This window comes from Danio rerio, chromosome 9 (genome assembly GCF_049306965.1).
Source record: "Danio rerio strain Tuebingen ecotype United States chromosome 9, GRCz12tu, whole genome shotgun sequence".
Taxonomy (NCBI): domain Eukaryota; kingdom Metazoa; phylum Chordata; class Actinopteri; order Cypriniformes; family Danionidae; genus Danio; species Danio rerio.
The window spans coordinates 30,606,797-30,633,412 of record NC_133184.1 but is presented as its reverse complement, the minus strand read 5'-3'; the positions used below and the strand labels follow the sequence as shown (position 1 = coordinate 30,633,412).

Below are 26,616 nucleotides of genomic sequence, written 5' to 3'. Positions count from 1 at the left end.
TGCTCTGTATGGGCCTGATGTGTTCAGTTTGGGTCAGAGCGGTCACTTTCTGACACCATGCTGGCTTAAGAAAACAACTAGAAATGAACACAAAAGCCAAACGGGGTCAGTGGGAGGCGACACACTAATGCGGACACACACACTCTTACGCCCCATATACAAACATGCACGCACACACACATATTCCTGACCCCCGTTCTGTGGTGTTCATTGGACGTGTGCACCCAAGTGTGAAAGGTAAAACAAAATGTGTTGCATAATTCAGTGGTTCAGTGATTTGTCACTGTATAATGTGTTCAGCTCAACTGAGTAAAATCTATTGAGCTGAATTGCTGTGAACTTGCTGGTTGCTATAGCGAAGTGTGCTTACTGTGAATATGCAGTTGAACACAGCCATTCCAAGTATAGACTGAACAGAGGCGTTCAACACATGCTCACTAGAAAGACTTGTATATATCAAGTCGTGAAGTAAACTCGCATGGAATCTGTGCTCGCAGAAATACACAGATTTTTTTTATTTACTTATGTAAATCTGCGTAAATATACAAATGAAGTCAAAATGATTGGCCCTCCTTTGAATCATTTTTTCTTTTTCAAGCTTTTTCTGAATGATGCTTAACAGAGGAATGCATTTTTAACAGTATTTCTTATAATATTTGTTATTCTGAAAAAAATGTTTTATTTCAGCTAGAATAAAAGCAGTTTTACTTTTTTCAACCATTCATTCATATTCTTTTCGGCTTAGTCCGTTTATTAATCTGGAGTCGCCACAGGGGAATGAACCACCAACTTATCCAGCATATGTTTTGCGCAGCAAATTCCCTTCCAGCTGCAACCCATCACAGGGAAACACCCATACACTGTCATGCACACACACACACACTAAGGACAATTTTAGCTTAGCCAATTCACCTATATCACATGTCTTTGGACTTGTGGGGGAAACAGGAGCACCCGGAGGAAACTCACACGAACACGTGAAGAACATGCAAACTCCACACAGAAATTCCAACTGACCCAGCAGAGGCAGCGACCTTCTTGCTGTGAGGCGACAGCACTACCTACTGCGCCACCATGTTGCCTTTTTAAAATATTTAAGGTCAATATTATTAGCACCATTAAGAAATACTTTTTTCTCAGCTAGTGTTTTTCAGCCAATGATAAACCTCCGGTTAAAGCTTAATGTGACTCTTTACAATTTCAAAATGTTTCTTTTACAGTATCGCTGTTGTAATAATGTAATAATAATAGATTCAGTTAAATAGACTTAATTTAGTTGTTCACTTGTAAAATGAGATGAAAGATGTAACCTCTACTGCCATCAGTACCAGTAGGCTAGTGCAGAAACTCTATTGAAAATACAGGGGTAAAATAAACTCCTATTTTGCTGACATGGCAGGGCAAAATGGAATTTAATGCAGTGCTTCTTGTCTGATCTGTGACCCACTTTATATCGTATATCTATCAGGCAGTAAAAATCACTGATTTTTAAAGAAATCAGATCTTAAATGTGGCAATTTTATAATGGAAAGATATACAATTTTATAAGTTCACCGGAAGCACTGAGGCTGGCTGGGTGAAATTAAAAGTCTATGTGCATATACCCCCATTGTCCACAGAACCACTGTTAGACGGTGACTTGCCTAATTATTACCTAATTATTTGCCTAATGAAAATCCATCGGCCTTTCACTCATTTATTTATTTTTTTCGTAGTTATTAGCGTGTTTACGTTAGATAAACAACACAGCAATAGTGTCAGCTAGGGATGCTCAAAATAATCGATTAACCGTTAACTGAAAGGGTGCGTTTGTAACCGGTTAATGCTATCAGTTAAACGATAAAAAATATTTTATATATTTTTAGTTTGGCTGCATAAGGGGCCGATTGAATGCGCCTTTGGGTTAAGAGGGGCATCTTTTGCACGCGCAGCTCATCCCAGAGCAGCAGTTTGTGTTGTCAAGACAACTACAGAGAACTTTTAAAGAGCTTGGTTTCCGCTACATTCATTCTTCAATGGCGGGGACCAAAATGCATCCATCCACGGCTACATTACCCTTTCAATATATTCAGTCATTGTTGTTGTTTTTAATAGCAGATTATAATTGCACTGAAAGGTATTAAAAGGTAAGTGAATTATAACATCGCAAACTTTTCTGTAACCATATATAGTGCTGTGCGCTATCTGTTGGCGTTACGTGCTGACTGACTGACAGGTGCGCGATGCGTGAGGCCAGCAAACTCGACGAAGCTTTCAGTTAAGATGAACACAGTTTCCATAGTTATACTTTATTTATAGATAAAGGTATATGGCTCTGCATATAATCACTCTATCTTGCTGGAGTTTATAGCCGTTTCGCTTTACTTCAGGACGCATTAATGCCGCTCTGAAGGTCTAATCGCTGTTTTAAGTTATCCAGAGCTGTATAATTGTACAAATCTTGAATATCACAATATTATTAAATATTACAATTGTAACAACACAGACAGCAACACTTTTGCACAATCGATACCCAGCTGATTCAGTCGTTTCATAAGAGGACCGCGCTTTCTTCTCTTCTTTTTTCCTTGTCAACATAAAGGCAGTGAGGTGCGCCTTTTCGGCCCTAATGCCATTTCAGCTGATGTTGACCTGGATCTGCGTCATAAACGCAACAAATAGGCTTTACCTTTTATTTTACAGCTTATAAAGCATGGATGCACATTAATGCAATATCATATTTAAACAACAAAACTGTTTACAAAAAGTCAACATATGCGCGCGTTGTTGTTGTCTTTTCATTACGCAGCGCGCGCATTTAACCGCGAGGGAGAGAAAGGAAACCATATAGCAAGACATAATCTTTAAAATAATGATTTCTATTAAAAATGTAAAAAGGTTTTGTGAATATAATAATACAAGCAGGGCATTAAATAAATGCATATTTTCCTTGGAGCGGGCATATTGAGGAAGTCAGCTATTTTTATTTGACGGAAGAAAAAAACATATGATTGAAAAAAACAGCCTATGCCGGTTATTAAAAGGAATCAGTCAGTGTTTTTGTTTTGTAATATAAATTAATTATTTAAGTGTAAATAATTTAGGGCAGTCCTATTTATTTTATTAATTTTATTTAGTTTATTCTGTTCTTCTGTGCCAAACACTGCAGGTGCGTGAAAATGCTGTTATTTTCTATTATTAATATACTAGCATATAAAAATAAATCAGTATTTTAAAATGTAATATTTAATGTGTCAGACACAAAATTGACACGTCGATTTGTTTAATATAAAATTAATAGTAATCTGATCAGTTAACCGTTAATAACCGATTAATGAGCAGCGGTTGTCAGTTAGCAAAATTAACCGAAATGAGCATCCCTAGTGTCAGCTGCAGCAAATAGAAAGTTTAACCCCGTGCTATAAAATCTGACACCTTAATGGCAATCAAATACATGAAAAATAAATACAGGCCACAACTGAACATTAAGAATGATCTCTGAGTGGCTTAAACCAAGTATAGACTTGTGCTGAAAATGTGTCCATCAGTCTCTTTAGGTGAGGTTAATGTTAAATTAAACGAATTAATAAATAACTATAAAATATATATAATTATTAGACTGTTGCACTTTTTTGAGTCGTCAATATGCTCGTCTTTATACAGGCCTATTGTTGTGTGCGCAACATTTGTATATCTGTAACCATCAAGAAATGGGGTCGCGAGTCACTGGCATTGTTATTTTGGTGGTCACGGGCTGAAAAGGTTGGGAACCCCTGAGCTACACCACAGATTTTGCTTACACGTCAGGATTCTTTAATATTAGAGAAAGTTATTTATATTGTAATAGTGTCCACCTCTACAAAACACCACATTTGTCTGTGCTTCTTTTTCCAGTTATTATTAACAATGAATTAATTAGCGTTAATAACTGCTTTTTGTTTGTCAGAAGTAGTTATATATCAAAATGAAAGGAATTGTAAAAACATAACCCACATATACAATAACTTCATGCTTCACATGCACATTAATGTGTGTTTGTATTTTCTGCTGTAGTTATTATTGGTGCAGATGTGAAGGGGAGGAAAATTTACAACATGCGTCACGTTTACAAAGACTTCCGCAAAGGATGCACCGGTGTATCCTCATTCATAACTTCTCAGGAAGCCTCCTCTCTCCTCATTCCTCATTGTCTTGTGATGCGAGAGTTAAGATGACATACAAGATGGCTGAACTCGATCAGTTTAGGTCATTGGATAGGATAGAGTAGGATAAGATATTGAGAAGCACCCATCATTTGACATCACTTACAAGATGGCTGTTAGTTCTGCTTGAAATGTTGCCTTATTTATTTGATTAAAAAATACTGAAAAAGAGAAACTAAAGTGAAATCATGCACTTAATCCACCTCACTTTTGAAGTCAGAAATCTGAAAGTTTTGAGTCATTTGATCTGACGTTCAAAATGTCTTTTTGCTTGTTACCTTCATTTTTCAGTTAAGTCAACTGGAAATCATCATTTGTTGGTTTAAATCAACATGCAAAACTAACAAATACATATTTTAATGTTTTAAACCTTATTTTTGAATCATTATCATTTTTTTGTTAAATTCCTTGTCATTTATTAGTGTAAGTGAAACATCACCTTGCCACCTTGAGGAATAAAGGTGAATTGCACATATTGAGTTATCAGATAACTCTATCATTGTTAATCATTGTTATTATAGTCTACACTTTTTAGCAACCCAATATGCTTTTTACAATAAAATTTAGAAAATATACATTAACAATTTTTTTTTTATTCTGGTTATATGACTAATAATGTAAATATTGATGAATACTTAGAATATTAGAATACTTGATGAATAAGGTTGATGTCTAACTTAAAAAAAAAAAACATTTAGTGGATATTTAACCCTTTATTAATTGTTTAATTATCTTGACTATAACATACAAAACTAACAAATTCAGTAGTCATTCAGTATATATAATTTTTTTTTCCAATTACTTAATTTTCTTGACTATAACTTAACTTATCTTGAATATTTATACTATGCACCTATAATTTTCAAGTGTAAAATTGTGGGGTTACAGCAAATGGGTTTAAAGTTAATGAATGCGTGACACTACTAATATAATAGCATATAATATATATAATAACTATTATAACTGTACATTGTTCGCATGTGGACATTAATTTACAGTAATAACTCATATCATACAATTAACACAAAGCATCTTAAATTGAAACGACAATTTTTCAAAACATTATTATTTTTAGTCTTGAATTAAACTGAATATGCTGATGCCATTTTAATAATGTGATATTTCACTCTACAATAAAAATTTACTTAATTTATCAACCTAGAATTTACTCATGCCAATTTTTATTTGAGGAATAAATAGCATTACAACTTTTTTAAATGCAAAAAATGAAACTTTCAATGGACATGAATAAAGTTCTCACACACAGGTCTTTTTAACCCTTTAAGAGTTAATGTTTTTGTTGAAAACAAAATGAGATTTGTGATCAGATGTTTCTGATGCTCTTTGCTTTTTTAAAATGAAGTTCTTATACTTGCATATATTGTATTGAGATTTATATATATATATATATATATATATATATATATATATATATATATATATATATATATATATATATATATATATATATATATATTTATATATATATATATATATATATATATATATATATATATATATATATATATATATATATATTTATATATATATATATATATATATWTTTATATATATATATATATATTTATATATATATATATATATATATATATATATATATATATATATATATATWTATATATATATATATATATATATATATATATATATATATATGTATATATCAATTCATAAAATTTTTCAGGTCTCCAGAAGGTGTTGAAGGTCCACCACCAGCCCTCCCACCCAAGCAGTCCCGGAAGAACCTGAGCCAGCTCATACTGTCCCATTCCCAACAGGACTTGGACAACCACATCAACGAAATGTACGATGTCCCCACAGCAACCGACAAGGTCATGGTAAGAATACATCTGGTGACTCAGTCGACCCAGACTGTCTGTGCTACTTTGTAGTTCCTCTTTCCAAAGTTGCCATTAATAGTCCAGTGTCCCTCCCTTCTGTGGCACACCACTGATGGCACTCTCTAAAGTAATAAAACACTTGCTAGTTTGGTGCAGGCAGTTCTTTGCACATAAATAATTTTCACTACCTTTGTGAGAGTTCATCTTTTAAAGGGCTTGTTTTATTAGTATGGATAAAAAGGCAAATGTGGGAACTAATAGCAATACAAAATGATGTACAGTAGCATTTATACTTCAAATGCTGTTTGATGTGCTTTGTTTTTACATGACCAAATGTGAAAAAGTAAGTCTTATTTTTAGTTTGGTTAGGAAAATACTTGTAGTTTATATTTGTTTAAAAAGTAAAAAAATGTTAAGGTCAATATTATTAGCCCCCTTAAGAGTTTATCTTTATTCGATTGGCTACAGAACAAACCAGTGTTGTCTAGTGAATTGCCTAATGGCGCCAATCTACCTGGTTAAACTATTTAAAGGGGTGGTCCACTATGATATCTTTTTTAAGCTTTGGTTGATGTGTAATGGAGCTCTGTGAGCATAAACAACATCTCTGAATGCAAGACGATCTAAGTTTAATGCAAAGAAAGACATTGGCTTTTACAGAGTTAGCTTAGCAAAGAATACAGCGAACAAAGTTCGAGGACTGCAAAAAAAAAAAACATCGCTTCAGGTTACACGCATTCACCATGCACAGTGAAGGGGCGTGGCCAGAGGCGTGTCCAAACACTGCTATTTCCACAGAGCTTGATCTGTTTCTGTATTTTGCTTCCAAAAGGACACAACACAAAGAGAGAAGTGCTTACAGTTTAATTTAAATTATGTTCCAGAGAATTATAAAAAAGATATAGCTAGCATTTGACATAGGACAGTGCATCTCAGTTCAGAGCTGGATTTGTCTAAAAAACTCTTCAAAAAAGATACAGTTCCAACCATAACAGACAAAGCTGTGGATTGTGAGTCACGACCTGTAAGTGTTTTTAATTGTTAAAATTGATCTATTACATGCACAGCTTCTAGCATTAACGATCCGCTAATCACAGGACATTATGTTAGCTGACCAATCAAAGCCTTTTGAGGGTGGCCCTTTGGAGGAACAAGGAAATATGGCAGTCGGTTTCATGTTTAGCTGAATATAATGAAAGATTTATGAAAAAAAAATATTGTGATTTTATTTCATTTTTTACAAATAAAGCATGAGCACACATTGCTTTGCACCCCATAAACACAACCAAGCCTTAAAAATACACTCTGGACCACCCCTTTAAGCCTTTAAATGACACTTTAAGCTCAATCTTGCAAAAAAAAAAAAAAAAAAAAAAACTAGCTAAATATTATGCAAAAGTGTTAATTTCACAGGAAATAAAAAATATTTTGTCTTTAATTGTATAATTCAGAAGCAGGCTAAGATGACAATTTAGAAGTGAATTGAGAAGTGAATTTTTATTTGTTAAACCATTCTAATCTACAACCAAAGAATCTAGAATTATAATCTAGAATTTCAAAGCCACACCAATAGAAGTGTGCCAGTAAAATGGCTTAGGAAGATTTGAAACTTGTTTGAACAGATCAGAAATGTGAAGGCATATGACATCTATGCAAAGTCATACATCATTTAAAGAAAAAAAAAACAAGCTAGAATGTACTCAAATGAAGCTAATGTAAATGAGACAGGAAAAAAAGAGCAACGTGCCATGTTAAATTGATTTAAAACTGAAATGGAAGAACTGAAATAATTTCTATTTATTTTCACATTAGCCCAATGGAGTCGTTCCTCATGACAATCTTGTCCTGATCAAGATGAAGCCGGATGAGAACGGGAGATTTGGGTTTAATGTGAAGGTAAAATGACCTACTCCTGTCATTTTCTCTGAATGATTGTTTGATATTTAAACTTCCCATTGCCTTTGAAACCTCTCCCTCTTCTTTGTTTTCACTTTAGGGTGGATCTGATCAAAAGATGCCAATTATTGTGTCTCGAGTAGCGCCTGGAACATCGGTATGTCTAATAAACTGTTTATTGCCATAAATACTGCTATAATACCCTTTATAGGGCAGCTGGGATTAAAGCAGGAGGTGATAAGAAATGACATATTGAGGAGCGACCCCTATAGGATTAGAAGTGAACTGTCCTGTTTGTCAGTTTTTATGCATTGATCTATTTTACTTTCATTCAAAATTGGCCATAGAATCCCCCCCCCCCCTCTCTCTCTCGCTCTCTCTCTCTCGCTCTCTCTCTCTCTCTCTCTCTCTCTCTCTCTCTCTCTCTCTCTCTCTCTCTCTCTCTCTCTCTGTCTGTCTTTCTGTCTCTGTGTGTGTGTGTGTGTCTCTGTCTGTGTCTCTGTCTGTGTCTCTGTCTGTGTCTCTGTCTGTGTCTCTGTCTGTGTATCTGTCTCTGTCTCTGTGTGTAAATGATGAGATGAAAAAATAATAACAGAACTTGGGTCCAATCATGTGTGTTTCTTCTGTAGGCTGATTTGTGTGTCCCCCGACTGAACGAGGGCGATCAGGTTGTGCTGATCAACGGTCGGGAAATTGCAGAGCATTCACATGATCAGGTGGTCATGTTCATCAAGGCCAGCTGTGAAAGCCACTCGGGGGAGCTCATTCTGCTGGTGCGGCCCAATGGTGAGCCCCGGCCTCATTAACACACTGCTGCTGCCTTTGAATAATGACTACAGAAGTCTAGGGTGGGAGGATTTTGGAAGAGGTCTCTTATGCTCTCTGTGGCTGCATTTGTTTGATTTGAATCCGGTTAGAACAGTAATTTTGTGAAATCTAATTGCAATTGAAATTTGAATTTGTTTTAAAATGTTATTTATTTCTTTGATAGCAATTTATTATTATGATTAATTATAAATATAATTCAAATTGTTATGACTTGTTAATATTATAGCTGTTAGTAATATTGAAACATTTGTATTAATATGTTAAAGTAATATTATTGTGAAGTTAAAATTTTATAAAAATGTATACATTTTTATAGAGTAGCAGTTCTATACATTCTACAGACCTTTTGATGCATCCATGCTGAATAAAACACTTGAGTTTTTGAGAATTAATGAATGAGTAGAGTGTAAATAATTCTGAACCCTAACATTTTGGATTTTTTACTCTAAGTTGTTTATCACAGACACCATTATGATTATGTAAATATCAGTGATAAGCTATTTTTGTGTAAACAAAATGTGTCTCCTTAATTTCAAGCAGCGTTGTGCTAGCTACTGAAAAACAGTAACTAGTTACAGTTACTAGTTACTTCATTTAAAAAGTAACTCAATTAATTAATTAACTCAAGTAATTAATTACTGTTAAAAGTAATTTTTTATACCCCCATTAATGCCCTATAATGTCACTTCAGTGCTGCATGGACATTACACTGTTGATCAACTTCACAATTTTAACTAATTTGCATTCTCACAACAAACACAATACAGACTTTAACAAAAAGTAATTTTTAAACACTCATTTAAGTCAGACCAGCAGCAACTGAGTAATATATTCAGAAACAAAAAAGCCAAAACTAAAGTTGCTTCAGCACCAAAAAGTCTGTATTAACCCTAAACATGTTATTTCACAGCGTGAGTATGAAAACTAGCAACAATATACAACAAACACAAAACCTTTATGAAATAAATAAATGAAAGCAATCTAAATTATCATTCAGAATCAATTTGGTGAAACTCAGCACCAAAACTTTTATTATTGGCAACCATCGATTTTATGCATTTTAAACAAAATAAAAACATAACAGCTGCTCAAAAATCAAATCTATGAGCAATTTTCAAACTTACCACAAATTAAACGTTGTATGTCAGCAACTTACGGAAAGTAAGCGGTGTATATTCAAAGTGCAAAATCTGCTGGTGTATAACAGCTATAAAAATATTAAAACAATAAAAAATAAATTACAGCATTTTCTCTGTAATACAACACTATAAATTTAAATAACATGTTCTGAAATATAACAATATAAATGCGTCACTGTGTCTACTAAACTAAACAATTTTGTTATACAGATAACAAATGTGTGCTTATTCATTTTCATTTATGTTAGTAATAGTAATTAATATAACTTAATATAATAGTAATTAATAATATTGATATAACTTTTTAATTTGACCTGATTAAACTTAATTTAACTTTAATAGTCTCTCGGTCTCTCGCTTGCACAATCTGTGTACCTTGCAATCATTCGGTCTCTGCTTTCACTTGACTTTTGTCCAGTTTCGTGCCTCATATATGACGTGTCTTCTCTGCTGTGGTTGGTTGGCATCCACAAATCCCACAATGTGATGCCGCTGTAAACAAAAAGATGTGGGCTAGACTGTAGACAAAATTAATTAACTTACCAAATAACGGACAAACGCATTATATTGTAACAATAATGGAGTTATTATGTTTTAAAAAGTTATGGATTACAGTATTAGCTACTGTCAAAAGTAATACAGTTATAGTAACGTATTAAAGAGAACATCAACTGCATTTTTTTTTTTAATAACTTTTGGACTTTTTGACTTAATGTTTGAGTTTGGCATGGGTTAGCCTCACATTATTGCACAAAAACCTGAAACCAGAATGGTTTTATTTGGAATTTAGATTTTTCATTTCATGACCCATTTTAGATTTAATAATAACTTGATAATAAACCTTAAACTACGAACATATATTTTACATTTAAATGACAAATATAATTATTTTGATTGCATTTATATACTTTTTCTGGCATTTGTTGGGGGAAAATGATCACTTGTCCTTGTAGAGTTTACAATAACTTTCATAATAACTGTCTCTCCCTATGTAGCAATCTATGATGTTGTTGAGGAAAAGCTGGAGACAGAGCCAGATTTCCAGTATATCCCTGAAAAATCTCCTACAGACCCATCTCACCTCGACCAGGACGCCTGGAGAGACTCAATGCTGTATTTAAAGGAGGGTCTCAACAGCGGTACTATACTGGCCCAGTTTGATGTGAGTAAACCAAATCAGTCTTTTGAATATTAATGAAGCTCATGCTTTGTACCAGCAGCAAAAACATTCAAGCATCTTTTCAATCAAAATCAAAAGATTCTACTCTGATTACCAACAGTGAGCTGCATAATAATTTGACTTCTGTTCTCTGTTGTCAAAAAAAATGCAGCTCATATCCAATTGTCATCTAAATGGTTCTTTTACGGCATGCTCTGAAATTCACAGCAATCAGGGTTATTCATGGTGCAGTCATATCAAATTAATTTCCTATTACTTCCTGCCTTTCATCAAGCAGCCCTAATATCTGTTGGTATATGTGTGGAGTTACAGTCAATCAACACTTGCATTATTTTAGATAAAGGTTCTAGACTGCACAAACATGGTGTGTGCTGAAAATGCATAAATGCCATAGATTATTCATTCATTCATTTTCTTTTCGGCTTAGTCCCTTTGAGTGGTGCAATCAGGTCTTTTGCAAAACACCTGTGCTTAGGTTGAAAAGTCCAATTTTTGAAAAGGTTTTACATTTTGGTACGCTAAATCATGCTTATATTTGTATTACTATGTATTATTATTATTATTATTATTTTATATTGATAATTAATAGGGATGTAACAATTCACCTGACTCACGATTCGATACGATTCATGATATTATTCTCACAATTTACAATTTAGTCACAATTTTTTAAACAATATTATTTGAAACAAATTTAAGGTGAAGAGCCCTTTCAGTTTTTTCTTAAATGCTGCACATTTTTTGCAAAATAGTACATTTTCTGCCATAAATAAATTGGGGACTGGCAACAGGCATAAAAATACTGATTATAAAATTACCTATTATATAGTAGGGTAGAGACAGGAGCTGAACATGATTATGAAGGTGTGAGACACCTAAGAAGAGATCATCTTTAACATTTTTAAATATTCAGTAACAATAAGCAACTAATTAAAATATGCATAAACTAATTTGAAAAGTAGAAGGTAAAAATATTCTAATATCTGGTCTTGTATCAGAATAGCTTTTTCTTTCAGTCTAAAAAACATCTTCACACTTTCACTATGAAAACACTGATGCACTGTATGATCTCTGTAGCACTCGTCAGAGCAAGCTTATTAAGAGTTTTTTTTTTGCGTATAGAAGTCTGTGACAGTAGTTTTTCACTGTGCTGATGGTTTAATGCATCATATTTGTGTTCTGGTAGTGCAAGTAAACGTCTTTTTGCAGTATTTGCACAGTTTGTGTTTTTTTTGGTGCACCTCACCGCTGTCATTTTACTCTTGCTTGCCGCTGATGTGCAGGTAAAGCGAGTTTGCACACTGTTCAAAAATATATCACGATTTGTGAGGGAAATGTTTAATGTGTGACATTTCTGAAATGATACGAAAGGTCAGACTTAAAGATTTAGTCTATTATTTAACATTACTTTTTTTCTTTTCTTTTAAAAGCAATTGTATCGTAAAAGGCCTGGAATGACAATGTCATGTGCCAAATTACCTCAGAATATTTCCAAAAACCGCTACAGAGACATCTCACCTTGTGAGTATACCTGCACTCCTTTCCTTTGTACTAATAACAAGTGTCATTGATAAAACATGAGTCTGTTTTGTTGTTTTTCTGTCAGATGATGCAACTCGAGTCATTCTGAAAGGCACAGAAGACTACATCAATGCAAATTACATCAACGTGAGTGACTCATAATTATTCTATTATCTCACTAAAATCTCAAGTACCCCAGGAAAGATGCGCTGTGATAAATAGCCTTTCATAATGTGTTCTGTCATGTTCACAGATGGAAATCCCTGCCTGCAGTCTCATAAACCGCTATATCGCCTGCCAGGGGCCTCTGCCCAACACGTGCTCTGATTTTTGGCAGATGACGTGGGAGCAGGGCTCTTCTATGGTAGTCATGCTTACTACTCAGGTTGAGCGAGGACGTGTATGTATGCCTTTTGACCTTTGAGGATTATGTGATGGTCTTGTTGTTTGCTTTTCGAGCTTTCATAACTCATTTACTTTTTACTGCAGGTCAAGTGCCATCAGTACTGGCCGAACCCCTCAGGTAGCGCTACATACGGCGGCTTTCAGATTTCCTGCCAGACTGAAGAGGGAAACTCTGCTTTCTTGGTTCGGGAAATAACACTTACTCACATTGAGGTGAGCTTATCACAGACTTAGTCATTTTATTAGAGACGGGTTGTGCTAATTTCCTAGCACTTCAGGTTGTGAGGCTACAAAATAGGCTACTGTACACTTCCACTGTTGGACCAGTGCTACTTCAAAACACTCTCTACCTTTAAAGAAAAACGTAAGAACAACATGCCTCTACATTGCTAAACTTCTTTGTTCATGACCACTTTTTAAGCCCTAGTTGGACCAAGATATTTTGCAGCCCCAAAACCCCTGGGTGTTTGCCATAAGAATGCACTGATGGGGCTTGACCAAGCCACAGAAGTGACCGTAGAAATAGGACTGGCTCTTGCGTGAAATAGCATGCTCTCTTTTGGCCAGTAGTAATACTGCTGTTGTTTACTCGACCTCATGTCAATCCAAATCAATTAGATATTTGTTCATCTTCAGAATTATTTCTTTCTTTCCACTAAAAGTATATCAAAAAAACACTTCCAAAATATTTCTAATAGCTGCATTTACACTGCATGGTTAAAGTGACTCAATACAGATTTTTTTTCTGTCATGTGGCACAGATGGGGTATGGCCCTTGTACATGCAAGCAGGAAGAAATCGCATGGATTCCGATTGACTTAAATCAGATTCAGGCCTTGTTCATATGTGGAAATTTATTCTATTTGAATTGGATCCATTCCTCTGTCTGCAGTGTAAGCAGATAGATCGGATTTTAACCTGACAATGCGAGTCGTGTATCATTTCAAAACTGTTGCGAATGACATCAAGTCTGACGCCTTCTTTTCAGAACAGACTTCAGGAGAGTCCCAAACCTTATACCCATATACGACGAGTAAAAAAGCTTTTTTATTGTTTTGTAGCACAAGTATTTATCAATGTTAATGAGAGAGAGAGAGAGAGAATAATATCTGCAACGTAACCAATATAAACTATTATAAAACTGGCATACGTCACATGCATAAATCACACCATGGACATTACATTAAGATGCCTACTAGTTTTAAAAAGGCCTAAATTAAAAGAAGATATTTTTTTCTGTCATAAACTAAAGTAAAACAACTTGTCAAAAGGAATTGAAAAAATGAAACCCTGCAAACACATCAAAAACAGGAATGGAGAAAAGCGCACACTTTTATTATCGGTTATCAGTCAGCACCCGCTCTTTTTTTCCTGGTCATTTCCATGGCCTTTGCCATGTGCTGTGTAATTACAGACAATCGGATGCGAGTCACTTTTAAAAGATTATGTAAGCTGGTCAGCAAAAAACAAATCGGATACAGTCACAAAATTAGAACTGACCATCAACATCTGCAGTGTAAATGCAGCCTATGAGATAGAAAAAAAAATAATAATATTAATCAATAAGTCACAGCTAACCTCATTGCTTCATGCCGAAACTCAGACGTACTGCACTACATGTAAAAAGGATCCTCATTGCTTCTTGCTCATCAGGCAACCATGCTTACGATTCTGTGACCAAAATTGAATTCTGTAAATTGGAATGATCAAGTGTTATATGTGATTAAAAGGCCAATCAAAACAGAGAGTTGCATTGTGGAGCGGTTGTGTCATTTGGGTTCTGATGTGTTTTTCAGTGGAGGGACAGAAATATGTCAGATTTTACTTAATGTTTTATTCTGAAGATTTTGTCAGGGATTTTGATTTGCTTTTTCAACTTTTGTCAGGGTTTATAAGAACATGAGGGTGAGTAAATGATAATAGAATAAAAATGTTTGTTTAAAATACATTTGTTCCCAAGAATAAATACAGTAGTTTACATTTGAAGTTGATCAAAATTGTGAAAAAGACAGATGTTGATTAATTTTAGGACAACTTTGATGATATTTTTGATCATTTTCAAATGTTGACTACCGTTGTTTTGTATGGAAGTGAAGTTAAAATAGTTAATTAAAGATGTTTAGGTGTACAATATCATTAAGTTTACTTGCATTGGACAACATTTAGTCTACAATATTTAACATTTGTCCTCATTCCAGCACTCAAAAAAGGATTTTTGCTGGTTGTTCAAACTCCTTATTTAAAATTTAATGTACAATTCTCTTGAATAAACAGTTAAGCTAACTTAATTGATTGGTGTAGAAGCAGCATGAAGGAATTGTGTGAAACCCAGCACTTTTTACAGTGAGTCTAACAGGGGTATTTTTGTACTTGCTGCTCTGTTGTGTGCTGTTAGAGTGGAGAGAGCAGAGAACTGACCCAAATCCAGTATCTGGCTTGGCCTGACCACGGTGTACCAGACGATTCAACAGACTTCCTGGATTTTGTGGCTCTGGTCCGGAATAAACGAGCAGGGAAGGATGAGCCTGTGGTGGTCCACTGCAGGTAATCCACATATCTATTAATTTCTTATTGTAATTATCTGGAGTGAATTACAGTCTAATCAAGTCTTGTTGTACCATTTCCTGCTCCCCTCTGTTGTGTCCCAGTGCTGGGATTGGTCGGACCGGAGTTCTCATCACAATGGAGACAGCCATGTGTCTGATGGAGTGCAGTCAGCCGGTGTTTCCATTAGAAATAGTGAGAACCATGCGGGATCAGAGGGCCATGATGATTCAGACGCCTGTAAGTCCCGAGAAGCCTCTGTGTCTGTCAAACCCCTGTCCTTGAGAGTTTATTAATATATAAATATAAAGACACTGCAGGTGAAAGGGATACAAACATTAACTATAATGACTGTAATTATCATCATACTTTCCCAGCTGACTCATCACATTACGAATAGCAAAAAAATGTGTCAAATGTTATGCTTAAATGTGCAAATAAAGTATTTTCACAAGCCAAATAAGCCATAATATGCATATCTTTTTAGTATAGAAATTAGATCTTTGGATGAAATCAACATTAAAATAATTAAAAATATATATATATTAAATATATATATTAAATATAATATATATATAAATAAATATATATATATATATATATATATATATATATATATATATATATATATATATATTATTATTATTATTATTATTATTATTGTTATTATTATTATTATTATTATATATATTATTTAGCATATGTTTATCCAGAGTGGCTTTACATGAGGGTAAAAGAAGCACTTGGACTTGTCACAACATCTATGCATTGAGTTTAAGTTAGTTTAGCTTTTCTTTTCTTTTATAAAAAGGCATATTGTGTTGGAAAATATCCCTCTATAAAACATTTAGAACAGATTTAATCTGTTAACTTTTGTGTACAGTATGCAAGTGCTGCTTAAGTTGAGATTTATGGTTCTGTGCAGGAGAATATACAATTACTAATTTCAAAAAATGTCCTTTAAACATATGAGTTGAAATTAAAATTCATAATAAAAGTTTGACAGAGAAAGAAACACTTAACAGTGTATTTTCTTTCCAGTAGGCTGAAAAAAATATTTTGTCTTTCCATATGTTGATGGAAAATGTTAAATGCAGATAATGTAATAAATAAACAACACAGAAATGGTTTTGATGGGACATTTTGAGTCAGATTTGGCATTCAGCTGCATGCTGTGATGTTTCCGCATGTAAAATGTGAATTAGAGTTGCTGTAGCAGCAGGTTTTGTCAATGCCGAGACTCCCAGAGCTTGAGACAATGGTGCAGCTGTGATTTCATCATGATCTGCTCTCTTTAATGAGGCCTGTCTTGCCCAAAGGCTGCTGACCATGAAACCACACTAATTAGACGGCAAGAAGGAGAAAAGACTGATGCTTAGTGAAGACACTTGTGTACTACGTGCCATTTCTGTACTTTTTCATTAGTGGTGTTGTCGAGTTGCACTATTTTTATTGCTCATACATCATTACAAAGTTTGGGGGAGGTATGGTTTATTGGCTTTTATTTAACAAGAATGCATTATAATGATCAAATGTGATGATAAAGCCATTTACATTATTATAAAAAATATGTTTTTTGTCATACAAATTAAATATTAAACAGCACAACCTGTTTTAGGCATAATAATAATGATGATGATGAAAATGATAATAATATTAATGATAATAATGATAATACATGTTTCTTGAGCACCGAATTAGCAAACTAGAAAGATTCCCAAATGGCTACTGAAAATATAAAAGATTTACAAATTACAAGAATAAAAAAATTACCAAATAAAAAATAAAATAATTATTAAATAAATAATTACTCTAATGTTGTTTCAGAAATGTTTCAGCTACTTTCGTTCGTGGAACATGAAATAAGATATTTTGAAGAAACATTGATAATGGTTCCATAATATTATTGTTAATTGAAAACTGTTGTTATACAATATATTAAAACAGAAAATGGTTAATTTAAATGGCAAAATTATCTTTTTATTAATATGGATCTAAGACTGGATGTTATTCAATATAGAAAGCATGTAAAATGTAAGTGTCAACTTTATTTAAATTAATATACTTTTGAACTGAATTATTTGAATCGAATTTTCTGCTGTTTTCATCTCTAGCTTCACTTGCTATGTGATCATTTTTTGACTTCTTTTGAAGCAGAGGCATAAACAATGTTTTTGAAATTTATTTATTTCTGTCTACATCTTATTATCTGGGTTTCCATTATAATGTGAAGAAAAAGCAAACTAAAAAAAGCAAATTATGTGCGTTTCAATCAAGTTGTGACTGACTAGCTGCAGTTTTGACAACCAAGTAAACAATAGTAAACAAGGCAGAAACAGCTGATTGGTCATGTAATTTTTAACTATGTCAAAGTTTCTTTAGCAAAGCTGTTTCTGGATCCACCAAAACATTTGTGTCAGTTAAGGGATTTTTATTTGAATTTCACATTTCAATCTTTCAATGTTGTTACACGCTACTTCAAAACGGTTATTAAAACAGGGTGATGGGATCCCAGCTGATGTCTGTTTCTTAAATTGATAATTCACCCAAAAAATTCTAAATTCCCCACCATTTACTCACACAAAGTTGTTCTAAACTTTTAGCATGAAAATAATACTAGGCAATGGCTCGTTTTCACTAAACGTTCTTCAATGCATCTTTTTTTTTGTGTTCAACAGATAAAGGAAACCCAAATAGCTTTGGAAAAAGTGGTTGTAGTGCTCAGCATATATAAGTGCACCCCTCACAAATCTCTCTTTTAAATTCATATTTTTAATAGGAAGCTATACAATATTATGTTTGTGCATATACATTAGATTAGTCAGTACTGAAGACAAATCTGGAGCTTATCTAACAAAATAACTTAAGATAACAGTCCAAAAACTGGTACACCCAAATTATATGTTATAGAAACATATAAAATACAAATCAAGAGAACCAAGAACATGTTGAAATTTTGTAGTTTTTTTTTTTTTTTTGCAATATCTTGCTTGAATTTAATTGTATTATCTTTCAATTTCTAAATATGTTTGGTGACTAAAGATTATTTTAATAAATAAATCTGTTTTATAAATCTGTTTTGTTGATATGCACCAATATATTCACTGAGAAATGGATACAAATATTCATTTTCAAAATGAGGTGTACTCAATTATGCTGAGCACTATGTATGCGTGTGTCAAAACCCAGTCAATGATGGTTTGACCCTCTGCCATCACACTCGGCCATTCTTCCTTGACTGACTGACTGACACGTCTAACATCTACTTGTGTTCTTCTGCCTCCTCAGAGCCAGTTCAAGTTTGTGTGCGAGGCCATACTGAAAGTTTACGAGGAGGGCCTGGTCAAACCGCTCAAGTCCATTCTGTACGAATCCAACTAATGCCCTGCCAGCTTTCCCCTCCAAAATCATGCTGAAATTCACTGACAGGACCTTGTCCTCCTCTGTGACGGAGTGATGGACAAGAGTCAGAAGCCAGGAACACAGGACATAAACCAAGCACTGCTGCACTTTAGGCCGGCAAAGGGACTTTATGCCAGGCTTCAATGAGAGGAGGAAGAACGGACAGAACAAAATGGTGAAATAGGTACTTGTCGGGACTGGAGTGTTCAGGGTTTTGACAAATACATGTTAATAAAAATGAATATAGTAGATTGCTGGTGCCATATGTAAGTGTGTAAGGGCAGGCCCGTGAATGAATGAGTGTTTTTATATGTGGTCACCTATTATTTGAGACAAACACCACCCATGAAATGATTCACACCCTGGCCTGTGCTGCAGATGAACATTTGTGTTTTTTTATTAAGAGTATTTATTTAGTTTTAATTTTTGAGCCCTGCTCCTTCAGCGTAACTACTTACCCATCAAACTGGTGTTTCATGATGATTTTGTTTGGTTTGTTTTCTTTCAACTGTTTTATTTATATTGCTGTCAAACTTCAGTGCTATCAACAGAGACTGAAGCGCTTTGCATAACAGATTCAATGCAAAATATCAGTTCAGTCTCTTAAAGGATTCATCTAAAAATGAAAGTATTGTGATTTATTTACTCATCTGTATGTCTGTCCAAACCCATATGATGTTCTTTTGTCGATTGAACATAAAAGGAGATGTTTTGAAAAATGTTAATTCTGCTCATTTGCATTCAGTGAAAGCCTGCAACTTAATAGCAACATACCTTACTACACTTTTTTAAAGCCAAACAATAGCTTTGAGTGAGAAAAAGACTGACATTGAATTTTAATTACTGGAAATATTCCTCCCATTTGCTTATAAAATGTAAGAAACTGTGTGTAAAATATAAATTCAAAGCCACAAACTCGACATTAAATTTAAATATGGAATATAATTGTTTCAAAAACAGATATTAGATCAGTCCAAATGCAGACGTTCCCCTAAAAATGAACTCTGCGAGCCTTTAAAATGAGTTAAAGGGTGTTAATGTCCTCTGTAGGTGATGTAATGTTTATATGTTGCAAATTAGAACTGCTTCTTGTGTTGTTTTAAATGAATGTTACACACCTCAGTGTGGCAAAAGCATTAGTGTGTTGGAGTTCATGGTTGACCTGTTTGTTTCTTACAGCAGACTGCGCATTGCAGAATATCCCCCTAACATTAGCACGTGGAGAGTGTGTCCAGTATGTGTTATTACTGTATGTTTCTGCCGTCTGTATGTGTGTGTTTTTTTTTTAAATAATGGCCTGGTTTAACACATCTGGTTCATTCATCTGATTATATTTCATTTATTTAATTGAGCCCTAGTTTTTCGATCACATGTTTAGAATCCATTGAATCCAGCATTTGCATCTATTTTGACAAAATAACATTGGTTTCTCGTGATAAGATGTTGCTGTTTTAAGACATTTTAATCATAACGCTCTCGAATGAAATGTGTGATGCATTGTCCGGTTTAACAGGTTATCTCTAGTTACATGCAGAGCTGAATTTGTCCATACATGTAGTTTTTCTAAGGTACTATCTATTTTTACAGTCAGTCATTTGTCATTTTTGTTGTGATCACACTTGCTGGAGAACCTTGGTTTTAGGACCAAATAATGTGTTTCTATGCTCAACATGTTACAGGTTACACCAAAAGACATTCAATACAGGATTACAACATGCAATTTGGGAGAAAATACAGGCCCTCTACCTTGTGGGAAAGACAGCACTTTTTCAACAAAAGATGTACAACTGTAGACTGGTGTTAACGTTTTATTTGCTGAAAATAACAGGAAGGTCAAGTTTGTGCCACTTGTCCATTTTTATGAAAATATTATAGTGTACATACAAGGTTGTATATTAAAAAGAAACTCTTTTAAATAAAAATAAGTTGTGTGATATGGGTTGGTTTGTGTAAGGATGTGTTGAGATTTGTGTGCATGGTTACATTGAGTGATTTAATTACTTCCTTCAAGATCTTGACACGATCTTTTGTGAGGATACAGCAGTTTGACGTCTTCAGTTACCAGTTGGTGGTGCTGTTGGAAAAAAATATATGCTGCACACCTTTACCTGACTGAGCTATGTTGTAACTAGAAAGTTTGTTTATTTGTTTAGTTGAGTCTTGAGTTTAGATTTACACTTGCTTTTTTATTATTTGACATGTTTTAAATATACATACAACAACCATTTGCTGTTAAAAGTTTTTTTCATTTTGAAATGCCTGCAAATTATATTTTAGTTTTAGGGTTTGTTGATTTTAAGTAAACATTTTCAAACTGGTTTAAGCTTTTGAGACTAATCAATACCTACATTCAATATTTAAATGTTATAATACTTAGTTATAAAATTGACATGATTCTGAATGATTAATTTCTTATATCACTAACAACATCAAAGAAGGTAGAATTGGTAATGCAAATAAATACCATAGTGTGTTAATTTGGTCATCCATTGAGCAACTCCAGCATTATGAATGTGACATTTGCAGTAAAAACTCAAAACGTCAGTTCACATAAAAAGTATATGTTAACATTATATTGAACAATTTGTTTATATTTTCCAGAACAACTGACCACAGAGTTATAAGATCAGAAAAATATCAATCTGTAAACATGTTCTTTAAATAAGGAAAATAAACATGCGTTGTGGATGTGACCAAAAAAAGTTTGCAGTATACAACATAAAATTTCTGTGAATTGAACTGCACAAGCCAAAAGTGATACTGACAATCAAAAGGATAAGAGTTGGTTCTCTGTAGAAAAAACATGATTGATTTTATTTAATATTTTACATATATGAGGAAAAAAAGTGTCATGGATGACTTCTCTCCGTTATGGATGTGTCGGATCATGTGAAATTGGCACTTGTGTGACTTTGATAAATCAAATATAATAGCTCGAAAACACTGACAGAAACATTTTTGAGTATTTCTAAAGTACTGTGAAATACTTGCTTTCATAAAAAACTGAAAGGGTTTCAATATTTTAGAAAACTTAATTCATTTCATGGCAAGGTTGACATTTGCATGGAATTGCTCCATTACCATTTCATTAAGATTGCGTTCAGAAGTTTATTTTGATTTCTGTCACTCATTTTGTATTTACTGTCTATGAAACTGGATTGAGATGTCAAACTGGATTCTTCATGATATTTATTTGGTAACTTTTTTTATTTGGCCTTTCAGACATACACGCCTTGGGTGATTACAGTTTAAAAAAAACACACACTATTTATTTATTTTCTTACATTTCGTTGTAAGAACGTACTTAATGTAAGCATTGAAAGCATCCAGTCCATTCTCACCTCGCACCGGCCCTTTAAATGTAAATCCACTTTTGGGGATTTACGTGACGTCATTTCCTGAGGGAAAACAGCCACCCCACTATCTTTCGGACAGGGAGAATATCTGTTACACTCGTCTCAAACAAAAATACGGCGACTGAAGCACGCTGCGGCGTAGAAGATGGAGATTTCTAAACACAAAGTGTTTTACTGACAAAAGCCGCTGCTTGAGGAGCGTTTGACCGGCGGGATATTCGTCAATCTGCAGTGAGTGTCGCTTTTGTCTCTGGGCTGAAGATCAACAAGTGGATTCGCACAGTGCGCGCGAGGACGGCTCGAGTCGGTCATCACTGAGGTGGACGCGCTTTATCTCGGGACAAAATTTGATTTATCTCTGGTCGTGGTTGTATTATGATTTCTGGCTCCTCGTATCATTAAATAACTACCCGATGTATTGCTCCGCCATTGAATATAAGTTATACGTAGTTTATTCTTGAGCTAACAGGTGTCAGTGGAGTTCAGTCAGTAAGCGCGTGATCGTGAGAAGAATGAAACCGTTTAGATTTTGCGCGTTCACGCCTGACAACAGCGTTATGACTTTTGTACGATGTTTTCAGATTATTTGCCGTTTTTTGTTTATTGATTTGATGTATTTTCAATTAATATAACTTGTTAACAATAATTTGCAACAAAACACAACGAAACGCTAACGTTACATGTTTACCTGAGGCGTAGTACAGTAACACGTCATAGTAAGTTAACTTATTTAAGCAGAAAGAAAACATAAAGGTAACTTTCTTAAATATTAACGTTGCAGTTTGTTAAACTATATTAATAGTTATAGATTTAGACAATTTTTCCCGCATAAAATTGTTTTATAGAATTTGGACCAAAATGTTGTTAGGAGGACATTCATGTTTTGACTTTGACTGATGTTTTTTCTTGTTTTTCTTGTCTTATTTCAGATGTCATTTACATAATAGTAGCTAGAATTGTTTAACAAAAACTTAGGTAAATGTTCAAAAAAGGTGCCAGTCTGTGCTTTTATTATGACATGACTATATGGCAAGACAGCACAAATAAACTAGTTAAAGGAGTAGTTTACCTCAAGGTGAAAATGTTCTTCAAGACTATTAGGAGTTTATTTTTTTCTGTTGAACACAAAGGCCTTCATTCTGAAGAATTTTTTTTAAACTTGGGCCATTGACAGTAGTGTGGAGGGAAAAAGCTATGAAAGTCAATGACAACCAGTTTCAAACATTCTTCAAAATAAAATCTTTTTTGTTTAACATAAAAAGAAATTTAAACAGTTTAGGGGTGAGAAAATGACAACATCACTTTCGCTTTAAGTTATACTATCCATTTAAATGGATATGGATATGATCTTTGTTTCAGACTGGACTAACAGATCTTCCTAAACATGTTGAGCTTCCTACGCCGGACTCTGGGCAGGCGGTCCATCCGCAAACATGCTGAGAAAGCTCGACTCAGGGAAGCCCAGCGAGCCACAACACACATCCCAGCTGCTGGAGATGCCAAGTCCATCATCACCTGTCGAGTGTCTTTGTTAGACGGCACAGATGTCAGTGTTGACCTGCCGGTGAGTTGAATAAACTTTCTTCATAACCAAATCTGCTTGTTCAGCGTCTTGTCAGTTGTTGTTGTGGTTGAATTGTGAAAAAAATCTAAATGCGTTTCACAAAGATGATCTCAACTGAAGTTCAAGGCTGAATCCCAGACATCAGCTTTCAGCCTGTGCTCGGACAGAAACTTGTCCTTGCCTACCGAGTCACATGGATACTCTATTAGGGCAGAGAGAATGCTCTCCATTGTGTTCTTATTACATAATCCTGGGAGAAAACCTGAGCATGCAGTGAGTGAGTGAGTGGTGGTGACTAGAGGTGTAATTAATTGGCATATGTAACTTGCTCAGTTTGAAAAGGCTTTGTCAATTTTAACTACCTTGACTTAAACTGATCAGATTGGGAAATCATAAGAAGCTGTCATGATCAAAACATATGAGTCAGACATTCAAATGAAACCTGTTTTTGCTATAACACATGTACATTATTATTTATTTCTTTACCATTTTACAACCTCAGTCTAAGTTGTACTAGGGCTGCACCTAGGGCCGGAAAATACTGCAAACAAAATATCACGATATCATGTTTCATATCATTTGGTATCAATCATTATTGCATTTTTACAGTACATTTAGGAATATTATGATTTTTTAAATTAACTTTCTTTTAATATAACCACCTTATTTTAATTGACCAACATTACTACTTTAATTTACAACATTACTAGTTTATCTACATTACACAACTTTAACACATAAGTGTTTAAAGAGAGTCTCAAACTTGATAATTGTAATGTTACAATGTGTGTGCAATGGTAAAGTGTGAACGCTGAACAAAGCAAACTTTAAGATGTCAACAATAATGATACAGTAAATTTTAAACTCTGTAAACAAAGCTAACTATGAAAATCGCATCTGAGCTTTCAAGTAAAGTATCCAGCCATCAATACTTTACTTTTTGGGTTTATGGGTAAACTTTGCAATTACCCGACAATCGTGTGTGTGTGTTTTTTTTTTTTAACTCCTACTCAACTGTGATCCTGATTTTACGTTGCAGATCCTGCGATGTGACTTGTGGATGTGCACATTGCGATATCGATGCTGAAATTATATTGTGCAGCCCTAATTTGTACCATTAAACAGCCTGTGTTTTGCTGCCATGGCTTTAATACAAACACCATCTTTGCATGTGAAGGGAGGACACAATGTTTTTAATTCTTTCTTTTCTTTTTGCCGTTTTTTTTCCTGCCAGTGGGTTTATAGTTTATAGTTCTTAAGTAGTTATAAGTTTATAGTTCTTAAGCTACACAATTCATTTTTACAAGCGTTTTGTCCTTTTGTGTCTAGTAAAGGGTCTTTTCACATAATTCTGAAAATGATTTGGTCATAATTTGCATTTCTTTTTGCTGTAAACTCTTTAATAATTAAAAGCACTAAACAACTTGCATAATATTTGATAATGTAAGTAATGTGCTTAAATTAGCTTCATTTTATTAGCTGTACATACACTTTTTATTTTTTTCGAATGTTATGATGATATGTCATGATTGTCATCATACATCATATGATATGTCATGATAATGTCATGATTGATGCATGAAATATTTTTCCCACAATTAAAACTACACTACAGAGATTTACACTAGGCAATCTTAGTTTTATAGAGCTTTGCAGAAGTCTTAATGATTTTTATTGTAAGAATTTTGGCCATGTACTTTCCAGAGTTAAAGCTCACAACATTCAATCGGCCTGTCAACATAACTTGTGTCCTGACAGTTACTTGTCAAACAAATAAACAAATAAATTGCAGTTATTCATTAATTTATATAAAGTATAATCCATAAAAAAATACATTTGTTTGTTATTTTTTAATTTAAGTAGTAACCATAATAAAATGAGCGTCTCTTTGTCTTTTGTGATCAACAGTGTGAAATTGTAAGAATTAGAGTCGTTTGCATGACATAAACATTAACAGAATGTTTCAAGTTGAGCATTTTTTGACCATTACATGTTGTAATCCCTCACTGTCACTGATGCATTTAAATTTCCCCCAAAATCCCATTTTTTGGGATCAGTATTACATCAGTGAATGTTGTTGCCGATGCGAGTGCATCGGTAGAGCAGCAAAGGATGAATGAAATTTTGGAAGCAAATCGAGATGCATCGGTTTTTGCGAGATGCATCGGTTTTTCCAAGATACAACTTATATTTTTAATATAGAATGTATTTTTTATTTATTAACAAGTGTTGTCTACCTGTTTTTGGCACATAAATTACATAAAGTACATACATAAAGTATGCCTTAAGCAACGGACTTGCGGATGTGTACACTTACACTACAACTCAGTATATCAGGTGTGCGGATGAAGCTAGTGGTGCGCCCTCAGAAAGCGCGAGAAGCAAAACAAACTTTTTATTCCCCACTGAGTTCTAAATCTAAAGTATGGCAACATTATGGATTTAAGGATGAACGACTTGACAGGACAGATGCAATTTGCAAAATGTGCCGCGCATCTGTAAAATACACAGGCAGTACGACTAATCTGAAATCTCACTTGAAGCGGCGCCTCGGTGTTGTTGTGGAAGCATCTTCCAGTGTTTCTGCATCCCCGGCTTCGTGCACTGCTTCAACTGTAGCTACCAGCTCCAAAAGTGGTGAGAAAAGCATTGCAAGTTTTTTTCCATGCGCAACAGTTTTGTGCGCTCTACGCCAATAACGGATGTTGCTGCATTGTTCATCTGCAAAGACATTCAGC

General features: G+C 34.1%; 2 protein-coding genes across 52 annotated transcripts in view; both read left to right on the top strand.

The window, feature by feature from the left end:
- Window positions 1-20,892, top strand: part of ptpn4a (protein tyrosine phosphatase non-receptor type 4a) — an 89,357-nt gene extending 68,465 nt beyond the window's left edge. Inside the window, exons 16-27 of one of the 2 annotated variants that reach the window (XM_068223323.1) lie at window positions 5,887-6,040; window positions 7,856-7,939; window positions 8,040-8,096; window positions 8,569-8,725; window positions 10,902-11,068; window positions 12,517-12,607; window positions 12,693-12,754; window positions 12,861-13,007; window positions 13,097-13,225; window positions 15,408-15,556; window positions 15,661-15,796; window positions 18,845-20,892. In XM_068223323.1, coding sequence (XP_068079424.1) covers window positions 5,887-6,040; window positions 7,856-7,939; window positions 8,040-8,096; window positions 8,569-8,725; window positions 10,902-11,068; window positions 12,517-12,607; window positions 12,693-12,754; window positions 12,861-13,007; window positions 13,097-13,225; window positions 15,408-15,556; window positions 15,661-15,796; window positions 18,845-18,937 — 1,426 coding nt within the window. In that variant the 3' untranslated portion in view covers window positions 18,938-20,892. The remainder of the gene's footprint in view (window positions 1-5,886; window positions 6,041-7,855; window positions 7,940-8,039; window positions 8,097-8,568; window positions 8,726-10,901; window positions 11,069-12,516; window positions 12,608-12,692; window positions 12,755-12,860; window positions 13,008-13,096; window positions 13,226-15,407; window positions 15,557-15,660; window positions 15,797-18,844) is intronic. The other variant, NM_001007200.1, reaches the window with a different exon arrangement.
- Window positions 20,893-22,341: 1,449 nt separating this feature from the next.
- epb41l5 (erythrocyte membrane protein band 4.1 like 5) overlaps window positions 22,342-26,616 on the top strand; it is a 68,704-nt gene continuing 64,429 nt past the window's right edge. For 21 of the 50 annotated variants that reach the window (XR_012384901.1, XR_012384895.1, XR_012384893.1 and 18 more), the window contains exons 1-2: window positions 22,342-22,545; window positions 23,674-23,878. Coding sequence is in view for 40 of the 50 variants with exons in the window: in XM_068223327.2 (XP_068079428.1) it covers window positions 23,699-23,878 (180 nt within the window). In the remaining 10 variants the exon portion in view is untranslated. 50 annotated transcript variants of the gene reach the window in all.